A 15769-nucleotide genomic window follows, 5' to 3' on the forward strand; every position below is an offset into this window, starting at 1 on the left:
TTCATTACAAACAAGATTTTTTGGGATTTTTTTTCTGTTAGAGCTCTTTCAGAAATATGATTTGAGAGTATTTTTAAGATTTGTTATCTATTAAAAAAAGTTATCTTTTCTTCCTGTTTGATTATGCCTTTGAGGCAAATATAGTGCATTTCAGACTAATCTGCCAAGTTTATGGGACACGGTGACATGTCAGCCACTTAGGGGTTGAGTAAAAAGCAGATGTAGGCAGATCCATGCATTCCTCAAGTAAACATACTGCCTGCTCTGTCTTCTAATTTCAGAATAAGGGTGATGAGGAGTAATTTTTAGTGTGGGAAGTTTCTGTTGTCAGTTTAATCTAAACAGTAACATAGATGGTCTGCTTACTCAGTGGTAAATCATGTGGCAAAATTCAGTTCCAAAAGAATGCATGAAAATACTGTTATTACATGAAAGTGGAATGGTTGAAATGGAATTTTTTACTGAGAATCACATTTGCTAAATGCAAACACAAAATAAAGAAAACAAAACTTCAGGATGTAGAAATAAAGAATTTTGTGCTATTTATTAAAACATAATTGCTTTAAGGATCACAGTTAAAACAGTTAAAAGTCAGACTGTATTGAATATGAAAGACATTGTTTTCCTGGGCAGTTAGAAATTACAAACCTAGTCAACTAACACAAAAGTCTGTCTATACCACTTTATCTAGGGTCACACATTTGCAACAGCTCTAGTGAGTTTTGTACTACTGTGTGGGGATCTCAAAAATGTTTTTATTCCCAGTTGTAATGGAGATTCTTCTTTGTTGGCTTTAGGAAATTATGACCAGTAAGGACACCATTAGACGTTCCTGTAGTTGTCAGTTGTCCAAGATGTAATTTTTACCAAGAGGCACATCACCTACACTTATAGTGAGGGGCACCCTGATTTAGCTGGGGATACTGAACTTAGGGCCCAGGGGCCTTTGTTCATGTAACAAGGATATGTCTGTACAGACCAAGCTACACACCACCAGCAGGACACAGCCACACAATGGGGGCATCTAACAAGTCATGGGCAAAAGCAAAAGCATAAGGCCAGAAATGTCCAAACAAGACTCACCACTACCTGTATTTATGTATCATTTCTAATGGCTGGCAAAATTTACTGTATTTTAATAGATTCATAAATTCTTCTTAAGGTTTATCTGTTTCTCTGTTGTTTGAATATATCTCAGTTTACTGCCTTAAATGCATGAGTTGCTTCATAACCACATCAAACAAAAGAACATCACCAGATTTTAATTTTTCAGTTGAATATTCATTTCTATGGTGAAACATGCCATTCTTCTTGAATGTACAAAGGAAATTGAGTCCAATTCCTTTTTTACAGTTACCCCATTTATAATGGCATGCTTTTAGAATAGAAAATGTAGCTCCACTAAATTGTACTAAGATGAGTCTGATGTGTATCAAAATGTTTGCAGTCATATTTTCCATTTCTTTTCGCATCTAATCTCACTATAATTTGATGCTAATGGCTGATTGAGCCTTCAGCATTGGAATTCAAAACATTAAGATTATTAAGAGTTGCAGTCAGTGAAAACATTTCTATTTAAAGCTTCTGAAATACAGAATGTAAGAGTTGATGAATTTAGGATCACAGCTAAGTGGTTTAGCTTTAGTAAGTGCTGAACTTTTAAGGAAAATAACACAAACCAAACCTTAGTGGGTTAGTATACACATTACTTCAGTGTAATACACACTGAAATTTTCCTAAACTTTCTTATTTTTGAAGAAGAGCTCCACTGAATGCTGCAGAAAACAATATGACTTGAGAGTTTCAATGTAACTTGATCACAAATGAGAGTATGAATGTATACTGTGTGCCTAGCACTTTAGTTACTCATTATGGCACTGCAGTAATAAAAAGTGAAATATCCATAAGAAAATGTGGGCAATATTTATTTTAATTCCTCCAAAATCTTACATTATGCACGTGCCCACATGTACCCATGCACACAACATACTAAAGTAAAAATTTTGCACCATATCATACCAGAAATTCAAGAGCGTGAAATGTGTAAGAAAAATGTATAACTGTTGTTACAAATCTGGAAAATCTATTCATTGTCATTCATATGCATATTGAAAAAGCAGCTTAGACAAGTTTACAAAACATTTCTTATGACTGTTGTGATTTTTGCAGTTAAGGAATCAGGAACTCACAATATGTACATCAAACTTGAATGGCTTGTGTATGTTACAGGTATAAAGCAGTCGGCAGGGTAAGTATGTCAAATATGCTGAAGTCCTGACATTGCAAAATCTTGACCAAAATGAACAAACAAAGAATGACCCAAGTATCATCTCTATGATAAGAGAAAAGACATTTCACTTCTTGTGAAAGAGAAGAGGTTTCACCATCCCTGCTAGAATCTTGGGTAGCTGGGCAGCAATCACCTCTGACATCATCTCAGGGAATTCAACGCTCAGTGCACGGGACTGGAGAAATGTGTTCAAACAGAAGAGATGGAGCTGCTTCACCAGCTGGATTTGATAAAACACAAACATGATCAATCAGGCTAACAGTAATGCAGCCACATAAACATGCTGTCAATCACTTATCTCATACATTCATCACTGCCTCACTAATATTACAAAGTAGTACCACGCTCACTCATGACATATGTGATGAACAACAGCAACTACTTCACAAGCTTTCAACCCTTCCTCTTATTCTCACACTCAAGTGTGTGCTTTGCTCACTACCTGCTATTTAAATGCTGCTTTGAGGGACAGCATTTACTACTTACCTGTGAGCTTTGCCATGGTTTTCATTATGATCATATCCATGTATGCTGCAAATACTGAACTCCACAGACTCTTATGCCTTGAAAACAATTGCTCAACATATAACCATTGCATCTCTTCTAGCCTCTCTGAGAGGTTCCAATTTTTATTTCAGATCAGTGACCATTATGTTGTCAAATATTGTACTATTTCTGCTACCCTATGCTTTAACATCATGCAACCTCTCCAGTGTGATGATTTTTCTTTCTCTTCTATGTCCCATCACTTTATCAGCTTGAGCTGAAAAAGGACTTAAAAGAGGACACTCCGTGGATCAAACAGCACTATTGCTGTTTTGCAGCAAGCCTCTCTCCCTTTCTCTCCCTCACAGATTATTTCACTGTATGAATTTAAAAGGAAGAGATTGAATTAAAATAAAAGCCAGATTTGCTGAGTTCTGAAGAATAAAAAGATGCAAAGATCCTGTCCATCTTGAACTCCCTAGGAGCTCCTCACAACCAACATTGAGTTTAAAAATGTCCAGGGCTTGGTATCTAGAATTCTCAAAGATTACTCAATTCCCACACACATACAGATACTGAAAGTGGTATAGAATATTCACATAAAAACAGCTGAACTAAGGCTGCAAAGCTAATCTTGGTTGCCTTTCACTAACTCTTAGCAGTTGGACTTTGCAACTGGAATTGCCTATTCCTTACATTGTTTTCCTGAACAAGTACACACAAGCTCACACACACCTTCACACCACCTCTACCAAAGTCCACAACTGTACTGCTTATGTTACACTAAAAATGAACCAAAATGGTAGCACTGTAATGCATGTTTCACAAACACTTCCATACTGTACACAATAAAATATGTGCACAACACATACACTGATGCTGAATATATAACTATTCACACAAATACACACAATAAAGGATTTTTTCTTTTCTTCTGTTTTTCAGCAATGCTGGCTACTTCCTTCCATAGAACTATTTTTAAGCAATAGCAGTTCCTTCTTAGACAAGGAGCAGAAGGCATTAGCCAATAGACTTACATCATGCATGGAATCCAGCAGTTTGGTAAGTTGATAGAATCGCTGTGAGTTGGCCACAACGCCCTTCTGGCGCAAACCAATTGCCTTCACCAGCTCTCTGATGTAGCTTGTTCTCATCTCATCAAATTGGCTTTGACTTCTTAGACCTTCCAAAGGAACTAAAAAAACCCAAATAAACTGTTGGGCTACAATTTACTCTGAAGGCAATGAAATATAAAGGACAGGGAAAATTTACTATTTCATGCTGTACAATGCAATTCATTATTATGGGCCGGGTACTTCTTCCCATTCAAGACTTACTCCAAAACAGTGATACAATTAGTTTAAAGGATATACCAGGAGCAAACAACTCGTTTTGCTATTTGCATTATGTCTAGAAATATCCCTAACCTTCAGTTACACGTGCTTGCTGGAGAAAAAAACATGGCTAAAAGAACCACTCCTGCCTTTGAGGAAATATGTAACTGATTCATGTTTACGCTGCCAAGGGTCTGCCCTCTTCACAGCAAACTTGTGCTAGAGAGTTCTAGCTGAAGTGCTTAAAAATGGAGTCAAGGAATGAACTAACAGCTCTGGAGTAGTGCAGACAGCAAAGCTGCCAGGGCTCAGGCCTCCTGTTTGAACCTCTTTCACTTAATTGAACAGATCAGAGCCTTAAAGGTGAGCAGCTTATTAGAAAAAATGAGCAAGGAGGAGAAATTGGTTGAGCTCCCTCTTCTCTTAAAGGTCAGGTGTGAGAATCAAAATGAGGACATGGAGAGAACACTGAAAAGAGAATCTGTTAGTGGCTGTTAGTGATAAGGTAAGTGTCATGGAAAAAGAATACCTAATTTCAAATCTGGATGATTCTGGACATTTCTTAATAGCAGTTTCATAGAGAACTAGGCAATGTTTTCATATAAAGTGACTTTGATGGAGTTTAGGGCTAGATGAAAGCTATCCTTGACTTACATCTCTAAGCCAGCAATTAAGTCTTTATATTTTCCCGGAAATTAATTTTAAAGGTATCTTCCATCAATGAATGGCTTTTTCCTCTGAATTCTGTAAAAAGACAGTCACATTCCTGCCTAACAACAAAAAGTTCCTCAGAGCTATCTTTTTGAGCTAAACATATGTCAAGAATGAGGATGCTTTTATTCAGTGGCATGAATTGAGCCAAAATCTTATGCAACCAGATTTAGAAATCCCTTTAAATCAGAAGTCTGGAAAGCATTACTTTTAAACCTCTGCCAGCTCAAAGAATAAACTGTAAAATATAATGTTAAAATATAACAATATAATGTTAAAACTTAGGCTGGGGGTCCATTAAGAATTAGAAATGTATCAAGACTGACACAGTTTAATTCAAATTACTGTTTCTTTGGAATTATCTAAAAAAGTCAAAAATAGTTCATCTAAATAATAAATTGAACAGAAGACACAATGAGAGACTAAAGGATTAGACTTGATTTACTGTTAGTATACAAAAGCCTGAAATGGCTGAACTTTTACATTTGAAGAGGATTGAGATGAATATAATGACTAAAATAAAAGGTCTTTAAAAAACACTTTGGAAAAAACAATGAGGTTATATGACTTTTTGAAAATACTTTTGTGGAATTACATTACACAGTACCAAATATTTACTAAATGTCTCAGCAACAACTGTTAGGTGTGTTCCTTTTCCCAAAAATCTGACAAATTGTGTTTTCCTATAAGACAATAAATGCAGAAGAGAACAAAAAGCAAAACTCATTAAAACAGGTAGCAATACTTTCTTTTTTTTAAAGTCATTTCTTGCATATACATAAACATATCATCTTAAAAAATAGCTTCTGAGTGCAATGCAGTTAATAAAGAAAAGTAACTAGATGAATTCTGTTAAATTGATGCACTCAGAAATGAGAGAGATTGCACCAACCATTGCAATGCTTTTTTGAATTTGATGTGAAGCTTCTGGAACAGGAATAGCTGAAATATCACAGATTTATCTAAATTTAAATGAAATGTCAGAAGACAGACAAAAGAGTTTATTTCTGATGAAAACAAGATGGAAAACATTTAAAATAGGAATACATTCATATTCTAAAAAAGCATCTGGAGTTATATCAGATTTTTATACACGTTACCTTTACTGTTTTAGCAGAGTATATGGTATTTTGCTATTCTTTTAGTAATTTCCATTTTCATATGAGCTAAATTTAAACTTTTTAAACTTATTGTCTGCTGAGACCACGCTTTTTTTAAGAATGGCTTTATGCAAATACCAGCCAAGGACAGATTGAGAGGGACTAAATTTTAATTCTTTATCAATTACTTAAGCTTTGTTAAACCAAGAAGTAGGTCATGCAGGATTTGCACATCTCCTCTCTGACTCTGCTATGTATTGAGAACCAAACTTCTACATTTTTTCAACTCTATTTTCCAAAAGTGTTCATTCTCATATCTAACAGCACCTGTATAACTTTTAAAACTTTCTATTTGAGGATTCATAACTAACAATATGGCTTCAGCAGATATAAATTTTAGTATTTCAGAGAAGATTTTGGAAGAGAAGTTCACCAAGAACCACATTTCCTATGAAAAGTGGAATGCAGCTGTATGTTGCATTCTTTAAAAGATGCGTATATAACTAAGTGACCACGGATTTTGTTTCCAGAGAAACAAACCAAAGAAAAACATTTCCATTTGTTTATATCTGTGCTAAACTTCACCTATTTGTAACTATAAAAAGTTGAATAAATGCTAGTCTTGTTTGTCATGTCCACTTTCCTAATTCTTTTGAGCAAACATGCTTTAAGATCTTGTCAAGATAAAGTCCTCAGTCCTAATAATTTATTAGATATTTTAAAAGATGTTCTAATATTTTAAGGTTGTTTTGGTTTGGTTGGGGTTTTTAAAATCTGTGTAGAGTCACTTGAACTAATCTTTCCACAGAAAGAAATACTGCACAGTTGTTTCAAAAATGTGTATCACAGTATAGCCATATGTCAGAGTCCAACATTTCCCCAATATCTTTATACACAATAAAATCAACAATACTTTGTTCTTTATAACCATTTAAAAATATATTTTTTAGACTTAGAATACTAACATTCCTTCTAGGGAATTTCCATTTGTTAAGCCAGAGAGCTTAGTGATTATCAAGTTAAACAACACAGTACAAAACTCTTTTTAGTAGTGATGGGTTACAAATAAACAAAAGAACCTACTTGTGTTAAGAAGTAACAGTGCTTTCATACACAGGAACTCTTCTTGGCTAACTTGAAGTCTGACAAATTCCTGTGGGAGTTGCCACATGGATAGACACAGGGAATAGAATGATGATTCTTTCATCCTCTGTCTTACACCCAGAAAAGGTAAAAAAATAAATTAAAAAAACATGAAAACAAAGACCAAGAATGGCTCCAGTACTAAATGCTTGTTAGCAGTTTATCACATTGCAAAAAATTAAAGATGAGCTTATATGCATAAACAATTTATTTTTTTGTTTCTATGCTAGTTTATTGTACTGAATGAGCTACTATTTTGGATGTTTAATATGTTACTGCTGTCCAGAAAAAAACCAAAACTATCAAAGCTGAAGGCTAACCACCAAAAAAAATATGGTGAGTTTACTAATTAAAAATACCCTAATGATTAATGTGAAGTACTATCTTATTTTAGAAGTCCATAGATTTTTGTATCTCCATATAGATTTCAAAGTACAGAACCGAAGATAAATCTGAAAGTCTATAGAAAACTTGTTCTTAGCTTTTGCAAAAAAGTCTGTAATGAAATATTTTGCATCAACTCTAGCCTGGTACTTCTAGCAGCAATGATATTATTTAGTAGCATGTTATGCTATTAAAGAAACAGTTAAAATTGTTCCATGCTAAGTAAACAGAGACATTAATACAACTTTCCTAAACTCCCACAGAAATAACCAGAACAAATCACACAGGAAATACATAGAACTAAAGAGTTTTTGCAGCACTTCTATACCACTTTTCTCTTTGTGATTTGGTATATTGAATATATATTATTGCATATACTTGTTAGGAAATTACTGCAGTGGTAGCATCACAAAGTTTCTAATCTAGACTGAGTTCACTGCACATTAACTTGATGATCCAGTAACTTGGACTGATTTCAAAAGGTTGCATCCCAATCCACATGAATTAGGCACAATAACAGGAAGATTAAATTTTGCTGCCCCACCTGCTAGGAGGTTCAAATCAGCATTCCAACCGGATTGCAGATAGCAACCTCAGCAATCAAAACAAAAGATATTTTCCATTTCAAAAAGACTTTTTCAATGCATTGAATTTTTTTCTTGTTATTTAAAGTGTTACTGTTATCTTGAATGAAAATCATTTCAATGTTGTTCAACATCTGATATCTCATACCAGCTCTTAAATGATATGAACATAGAAATTTAATCTACTAGACCTGAATGGACTTATTTCTATACCTACTTTAAATCCCCTTTTCTAATACTGTTTGGCAGCATCTCTTCCTGATTATTACCTATGAAGAGCAAGAGCAGCTTTCAGGGTTAGCAGCTTAAATGGTGTTCTTACTCAAATTTTCAGACACTGCAAAGTACAAGTAAAAGTAAGTCCTTGTAGGGTGTTAGTATAATACTGAGAAATCTTTGCCAAACTAGCACTACTGGCTTTCTTGGTCTGAAATCAATGCTACCAAACATGTTCTTCATGAGAAGCCTAACAACTCAGTTCACTAAATGGTACACTGGCTGTGAGACAACCACAATCTTGGATTGTGGTTTCACATGTTAATTATGAAACATCTACAGTGTGTTGCCCCTGCAGGAGGAATTTCCATTATCTCTTTCTACCTCTAGGCACACACTCCTGTGATTCTGGCATTGGTGCCTGTACTTCTACATGGAGTGCATGCCAGGGATGACCTCCACCCATTAAAGAATGGCTTTCTCTGGGGTACCTCTCAGGCATATAAACTCCTTATCTGCTTGACAGTGCAGCCAGAGAGTGTTTGGTCCAGCTTAGCTGAAGTCATGGGGATTCATGACCAGGACAGTTAACTTTTTGGACAGTGTTCAGCAGTTACCCTTGCTTAAAGTGAACATGAAAGTACAAGATTAGACATAATCATAGAGAACAAAGATGTTTACATTTTACTGATTTTAAAGCTAACAAATTTTCAATAAATAGTTGCAGTTACAATTCAGTGCATCAGTTACTTTTTAAATCTCTTTGTTTATAATACCTCTAGTATGACCCTGATGAGATGTTCTATAACCAAGAGGGGAATATGTTGTCAGCACCCATCTTGAGCTGACAATAAGAAGCTGCCTCTGGTGGATTGTAATCAGGGTTCATAAATCTCAACACCATTCCCAAAGAAAGAACTTAAAGTCTTCTTCACAAGGTGTCAGCAGTGGTTCACAAGTGGGGTGATACTCCAAGACATGACATTACTACAAGCCATGGCACTCTGTGTTTCTTCTTAATGTAACCATAAGATGCATCAGACTATGCTGGGACAACAGTCAAGTCGGAAATTCTTTCAATCTCATCACTTCTAAGTATTTCAATTTGTACAGCACAATTAATAAACATGGGAGAGGAGAAAATTTATCACTCAGCAACCTCACAGTGATTTACAATCATCTGGAAGACAAATGGTCAGAAGCATAGGGTTGGCTCTACTGAATATCTTCTATAAAGAACTTCTGCAAGGATCTTGCACATCTGTAGATTTTAAAATCAGATGCCTAAATCTTCTGCAAATACAGCTCTTAATCCTTTAACAATATATCTTCTGAAAGAAAACTGCTTCATAGCAGTTCTTTTACTATGTTAAGAAAAAAAAACCTGAGAAAAATATATTAAGGAAAAATAAATAAAGGGATTAAATTATATTTTACTGTTCTTGGCAACATCCCATGTGCTATAACCAAAGAATATAAAATTAAGAGTCTGACAATATTAATTTACAGAGCTGGAAAACCAACAAAGACTGAAATGACGATTATCTAAATTAAAGAGCATAGTGAAGGACAATCCAAACCAAAAAGCCCCTCTCCCATCCCAGCATAAAAAACCAGTCTCATAGAATTCTTCCTTGATACTGAAATTCCTACTTGGTGCAAAATTTTTTTCACCATTTTCTAACAGTAAATGTACTTTTCTAACAACAAATGCACATTAGAAAATCATTTTTATCATGTGTCAGAAAGTGTCAAAACTGACCATTTAAATTACAGGCAAATTATTTCTGAAAGCCACCCAAACAAAAACAACCAAAAAACCCACACTCAGTTCCATTTAGTAAACATTAACTCATGACTTATTCAGATAAATTGAAGTAAATCTTCTGACAGCATAATTATTCTTCATTTTTTTTCCTCTTAGATAATTAAAATACTATTTGAACTGCTTTTGCTTGACCACATTCCCACAAAACCCCTCCCAAAGTTACTTAACTTCTACATGGTCAGCGGACTTGGCTGTTAATTTTGAAACAGAACAAGCAATGAATGAAATCTGGGCCTCAATGGAGTCACATTCCCATTGGCACATAAAAGTTCAAAATGTTATTCATATAACACAAGAACATTCTACTTACTCATTTAGAATCAGATCTGGTGCAAAATACAACATCTGACCACTAACATGTTTGTATGACCTCCACCCCATCGCAAAAACCATTAGACTCATCCAGGAATACTGGATGAGGGTTATCTGATCATCGATATGCAAATTCCGAAAACCTGGAAAAGAAATTAAAGATAAAATGTTTCATAATTCTCTCAACGACCTCTCATTTAATGTCAATAGTTTGAACATCAGTGTTCTTAAAATAACATGCAGCTGTCACACAAAAGCATCCATATATGAGTATCTTTCTTGCGTTCAGCTAAAGAGAATCATATTCAGCTGTGTGCTTGTGTTTGATAACTTTTTCTGTTTGATAAATTTAAAGATTGCCACAAATTATCTGAGTGAAACTAACAGCCTGCTGCCACTGAAAGCAGTGCTCCTGTTCTTCATCACATGGTCCTGGTTCCTCCTTCAAGCAAGCTTTGGCACTCATGCTTCTCCTCAGTGAACTGGTTCAGTTCTTGAAAACATCAGAAAACCACAGAGGGCTAAAAAAAAATGTTTATGTTCTTCTCATTTAGTGAGATGAATCAGTTCACTCAGGAGGTCTGGTAAGTGCCAGCTGCAATGGGAAGAGCAGTGATTGAGACTACTGCTTCTGCAGCAGCAAAGTGTCAAAATTGAGCTCACATGAAACTGTATTTTTCAGCTTTCTGCTCAATATATTGATTTGTATATATCCCAGGATGACCATGATGATCCCTATCACCATACAGCACACATACATACATAAGATGGATTTTTTTTTTTTAAATCCAGTCACGGATCTTCATAAATGCAGTTACTTCTCATTATCAGTGTGCTTGTGAGCTGCTTAGTCCTAATTGGTATTATTTATAAGAAGTTTTCTTTGTTGCTTGCAAAAAGTCATTTTAGTAATAAGAACAATAAAGAATAAGCAGAACATACAACCTTTTTATACCAAATGAATAAATAACAGAGTAAGAGGGACTGGGGTAGAAAGACTGTAATAACAATTACACGCAGAAACTCTCTGAGCTCTTGTGCTTTCTTGGAATGAATCTAAATATTTAGGTGGATTCTTTCAGATGTGCTTTCCTATTAAAATATATTTGATCAGTTATACTATATGATGAGTGAAAGCTTAATAATTTTGGAATTTGCAAAACATTAACTAACAGGTAGTCAATAATATTCTTTTTAGACTGCTCTTCCCATGAAATATTTGTTTAACTACAGTTACTACATATAAGAAATTATATTACCTGGTAGCAGTTTAGACCACTTGACTACACAAAGAAGTTGCCTCTCACAAAGGTGATTCAGACTGGTCAGCAAGGAACTTGGTGTTTCAGGTTTTGTATTGTCATAACCAGCATAGACAACTTCTGGCTCAATGCCTCGTAAAACACTTATCATTGGGGGAACAAACTGTATTTCTTGATTTGGAGAAAAGGACAGCCTTTGGGTTAGAGACTGGCTTTCATCTTGAAGGGCTGATGGCTGCTGGAGTGCAACATCTAATGTTCTCACAACTTTAATTTTGTTAAATTTCTTCAGTTTTCGACCTGAAAAAGAAAATTGTTGATCTGTTAGAAAGAGTTCGCCAGTAAGATTAGCATTTTCCTCTAGTGTTGGATTACACTTTTAATCTATACAAGGAAACTAGAACTGTCTTCAGAATAAGTTTTCTATTTTTTGACTATTTATGTAATTGAAAAATGATAATGGAAAATTCTTAGGAGTTTCTCCCTCTATATCCTACTTCCTTCACTAAGGGATGAACAGCACCCACCCATTAAAATTATTGCCATGAATTCTAGGTTACAGTAACCTCATAAAGTGTTTCCTGGTTCAATTCCCACTATTCTGTCATATGCCAACAGCTGAGCCAGCTGGCTCTACAATTCAGTTTCTATTTAATGTCAATTAAATATACTGCTTCTTTTACTCCCTAATATTGGAAACCAAAAATGTTAGCAATTAATTACTACACATAGAAACTCCTTTCCTCCAGTTCCCCAAGAGCATTTCAGTCCCATGGCTGAATTCTATTTTGATGCCAAGGGCAGGAGACCGACAAATATTGTAAAACCACATGTCAACACTCATAAAATATTTCACTTCCTAAAACATAATTTCCCTTTCTCAGTATTTTTAATTGTTATTTCCATACTGCAGTGGAACGAACAACACTAACTAAAACAAATTAATACCTGAACTGCCTTCCCAAAATAAGCACAGACACATCTGGTATGTCTATGGAAATATACAGGTTTAGGTAGCAATTTTTCAAATTTTGTTCATGGAAACAGTTTGGCAATGCACCCTACAGACATAGAAAATCAAACCTTCAGAGGTTCAAAGACAATAACCCTCAGTGACATATTGCCACTTTCAATAAAAAGGCAAATCCATGCTGAGGTGACTACATGAAACACATTTGCTTTAAACAGATCCTCAAAGGTGATGAAAAACCTGCTAGATCTTTAGTTCTGCCAAGCAAGTTTGTCTTAAGGAAAAAAGGGTCAAAAAATGCAATAAAGATACTGATACTGGTGGTCTGACTTGCATGACAGGGGGACAGAAATAGACATGGGGGTTATAGCAAAAACAGTAACACTCATCATGCAATGACATTCAGAGGTCATATTCCCACTAATTTAACTGCATGTTTAATTAATTTAGTATCAAGTGCCCCAACAATCACATGCTCATTTTATCCCTTGTGATAAGAATAAAAATATTTCTGATTAGAGATATCTTAGTAAAGAACCAAACACAAAGTTACATCTTGTGTTACAGCTGAACCAAGAAAAAAAAAGTAAAACAAAACCCCACAAAAGAATAGAAAATTAATTATGCTGAAAGACCTAGAGCCAATTTTTATCATAACAAACCTATACATAGTCATAGACATGCTGGGAATTTCCCACTAAGTATTGTGTAGGCATGAAGGAAAACAGAATAACAATGCATTTGATAGTTCATAAATAATGATTTCGGGTATTTTCAGAAATAATGGCTTCGGATACTTTTACAGTTCAGAGAACAAGTAAAGAAAGAAACCAAACAGAATGCTTATCACATGGAAATGTTAGTAGTTAATAAGTACCCATGTTTCCAAGTGACTAAATGTATTAGAATTAATGTCACACTGGTTTGCAGAACTACTTAGGTGTTTATTGCTAATTATGTTGCTTAACAGCCACCAGTAAAACAACTCCACTTGTTACCTATCTACTAGAGAGGTGACTATTAATAACTCACAGCAAACTTTCCCATCTACAAAAGGGAGACCATATCAAATTAAAAACAAACTCTTAAGGACATAAGGAAAACAACAGAGATTTGACAATAGCTTAGTTTTTCATTTGCTGTTTATAAAACAGGTAAGTTTGTTCTGTAAGATAAATATTTGTCTCCACTTAGTCCCATAATTGGTAAATAATACCAATCCACTCTGACAATTACTTTTCTTAATACTATAACCTATCTGTGCATATCAGACATTATTGATGGTAGATACTGTATTCAAAGGGCTGGATTTCTAGCAGAAGTCCAACATCTCACTACCCTTCTCCTTACCCTCTATCAAGGTGAAAAGCATCAATGATGTATTATTTTTGACAGAACATTATGGTCCTTACATTAAGGTCACTATGCTCTTGCATTTTGTGGGGAAAAACAAGCCATGTACACTTTATGGGGGTGTACACAGCACAAAGCCAAAAAGCAGCAAAGCAGAACTAACACACCATGATTTTAATAAACCCTTTGATCCTACCTCAAAAAATATTAGCTGAAAAACTGATTCACCTTTTTCTGCATGTAATCACTGCCCTGTGGACTGAAAGCTCCTTGAAACAATGAAAAACACAAAAATTTAGCAGTATAGCTGAACAAGGAATCTGTGGTAATCAGCCTGGGAAAATTACAGATTCACTCATAATAAATAAAAGAGTTGAGAACTTGTTTATTCCAAGACCTGATCCAGCTACCTGCTATCCTATTAGGTTTAAGATTAGAAAGGAGACAGATTAATGTCTCAAGTTATGAGGTTATAAAACCCAAAGACAATTAACACTTTCACAGAGGATAACAAATATGGTACTATGAAATGCATGTTTTTATTAATACTTTCCTTCTGTAGATTAAGAAAGAAGAAACAGTCCATATAGGGAAATAAATTACTGAAGTTATTGGTTGCTATTCTATAATTTGCTTACAACTGACTTACAATTACTTCTAAAATATTTCAGGGGTGAAATTGCTTTCACTTTAGGGTCAGAAAACAGAACTGTTGTCCATGGAATAAAATATTAAACTTTTATCTATGTGGCTGCCACTCAGTAACTTTCAATGGAAGATAGGTGTACTTACCTAAGAAGTTTAATTTAATAAATATAGTAATTTTTTTAAGCTTGTCATTAAAATCCTGTAAAATCTCAGTGTTTCTTGTGTTAATTAAGCAATATAGCATGTCTGCACTTAACTCAAGGCCAGCATTAAGAAACTAAGTATCAGAGGTAAAAGAACAGAAATATATCCATGTCAGTTCTAAATATGAGGAATCACAAAATGCACAAAAAATCTTGACTTACACAGGTTGTAAACACAAGAAGAGATTTAAAGTACTGCCAATTTTCATTCATTTAAAATACCCAAGGATGTCTCTAAGCATGTAATTTGTTCCCAGAACCGGAAATTTGCTTATGGGTTTTTATCACAGAATCACAGAATTCCAGGATGGGCAGGACCTCAAAGACTATCCAGTCCAGCCTTCTTTGGCAAAAGCAGAGTCTAGACAAGATGACCCAGCACCTTGTCCAGACCAATCTTAAATGTATTCAACAGTGGGGAGTCCACCACTTCTCTTGGGCAATAATCCCCATGCCTGATTTTTCTCATTATGTAATATTTCTCTCTTGTGTCTAATCAGAATCTCTCCAGGAGTAACTTGAACTCATTATCCCTGTCTTTTCCATGTGACTGCTTGCAAAAAGGGAGTTTCCATCTTCTTTGCAGTCACACTTAAAATAGTGGAACAAGGTGATAAGGTGTCCCCTAGGCCTTATTTTCTCAAGGCTAAACAAACCCAGTTCACAGAATCAGGCAATCACAGAATCTTTTAGGTCTCCAAAAAGACCTCCATTTAGTCCAAACTTTGACAAATCACCACCTTGTCAACTAGACACTAATTGTCTTGTCCAGCCTTTCTTTCAACACCCCCAGGGATGGTGACACCACCATATCTCTGGGCAAAGTTCAACCCTGTATGTGATGAATTTCCTCCTAATATCCGAGCTGAGTCTCCCTTAGCACAGCTTGAGGCTATGTCCCCTCTACTGTCACATGGTCCCTAGGAGAAAATGCCAATCCTCATC

The 15769-nt window shown here is 35.1% G+C and overlaps 1 protein-coding gene across 2 annotated transcripts in view; it reads right to left on the minus strand.

Moving 5' to 3' along the window:
• Positions 1–519: 519 nt before the first annotated feature.
• PGR (progesterone receptor) overlaps positions 520–15769 on the minus strand; it is a 32202-nt gene continuing 16952 nt past the window's right edge. For both annotated transcript variants that reach the window (XM_079302250.1, XM_079302249.1), the window contains exons 5-9: positions 11648–11950; positions 10387–10531; positions 7005–7135; positions 3814–3971; positions 520–2510 (exon numbers count right to left, since the gene is read on the minus strand). In XM_079302250.1, coding sequence (XP_079158376.1) covers positions 2355–2510; positions 3814–3971; positions 7005–7135; positions 10387–10531; positions 11648–11950 — 893 coding nt within the window. In that variant the 3' untranslated portion in view covers positions 520–2354. The remainder of the gene's footprint in view (positions 2511–3813; positions 3972–7004; positions 7136–10386; positions 10532–11647; positions 11951–15769) is intronic.

Source organism: Erithacus rubecula (genome assembly GCF_903797595.1).
Source record: "Erithacus rubecula genome assembly, chromosome: 1".
Taxonomy (NCBI): domain Eukaryota; kingdom Metazoa; phylum Chordata; class Aves; order Passeriformes; family Muscicapidae; genus Erithacus; species Erithacus rubecula.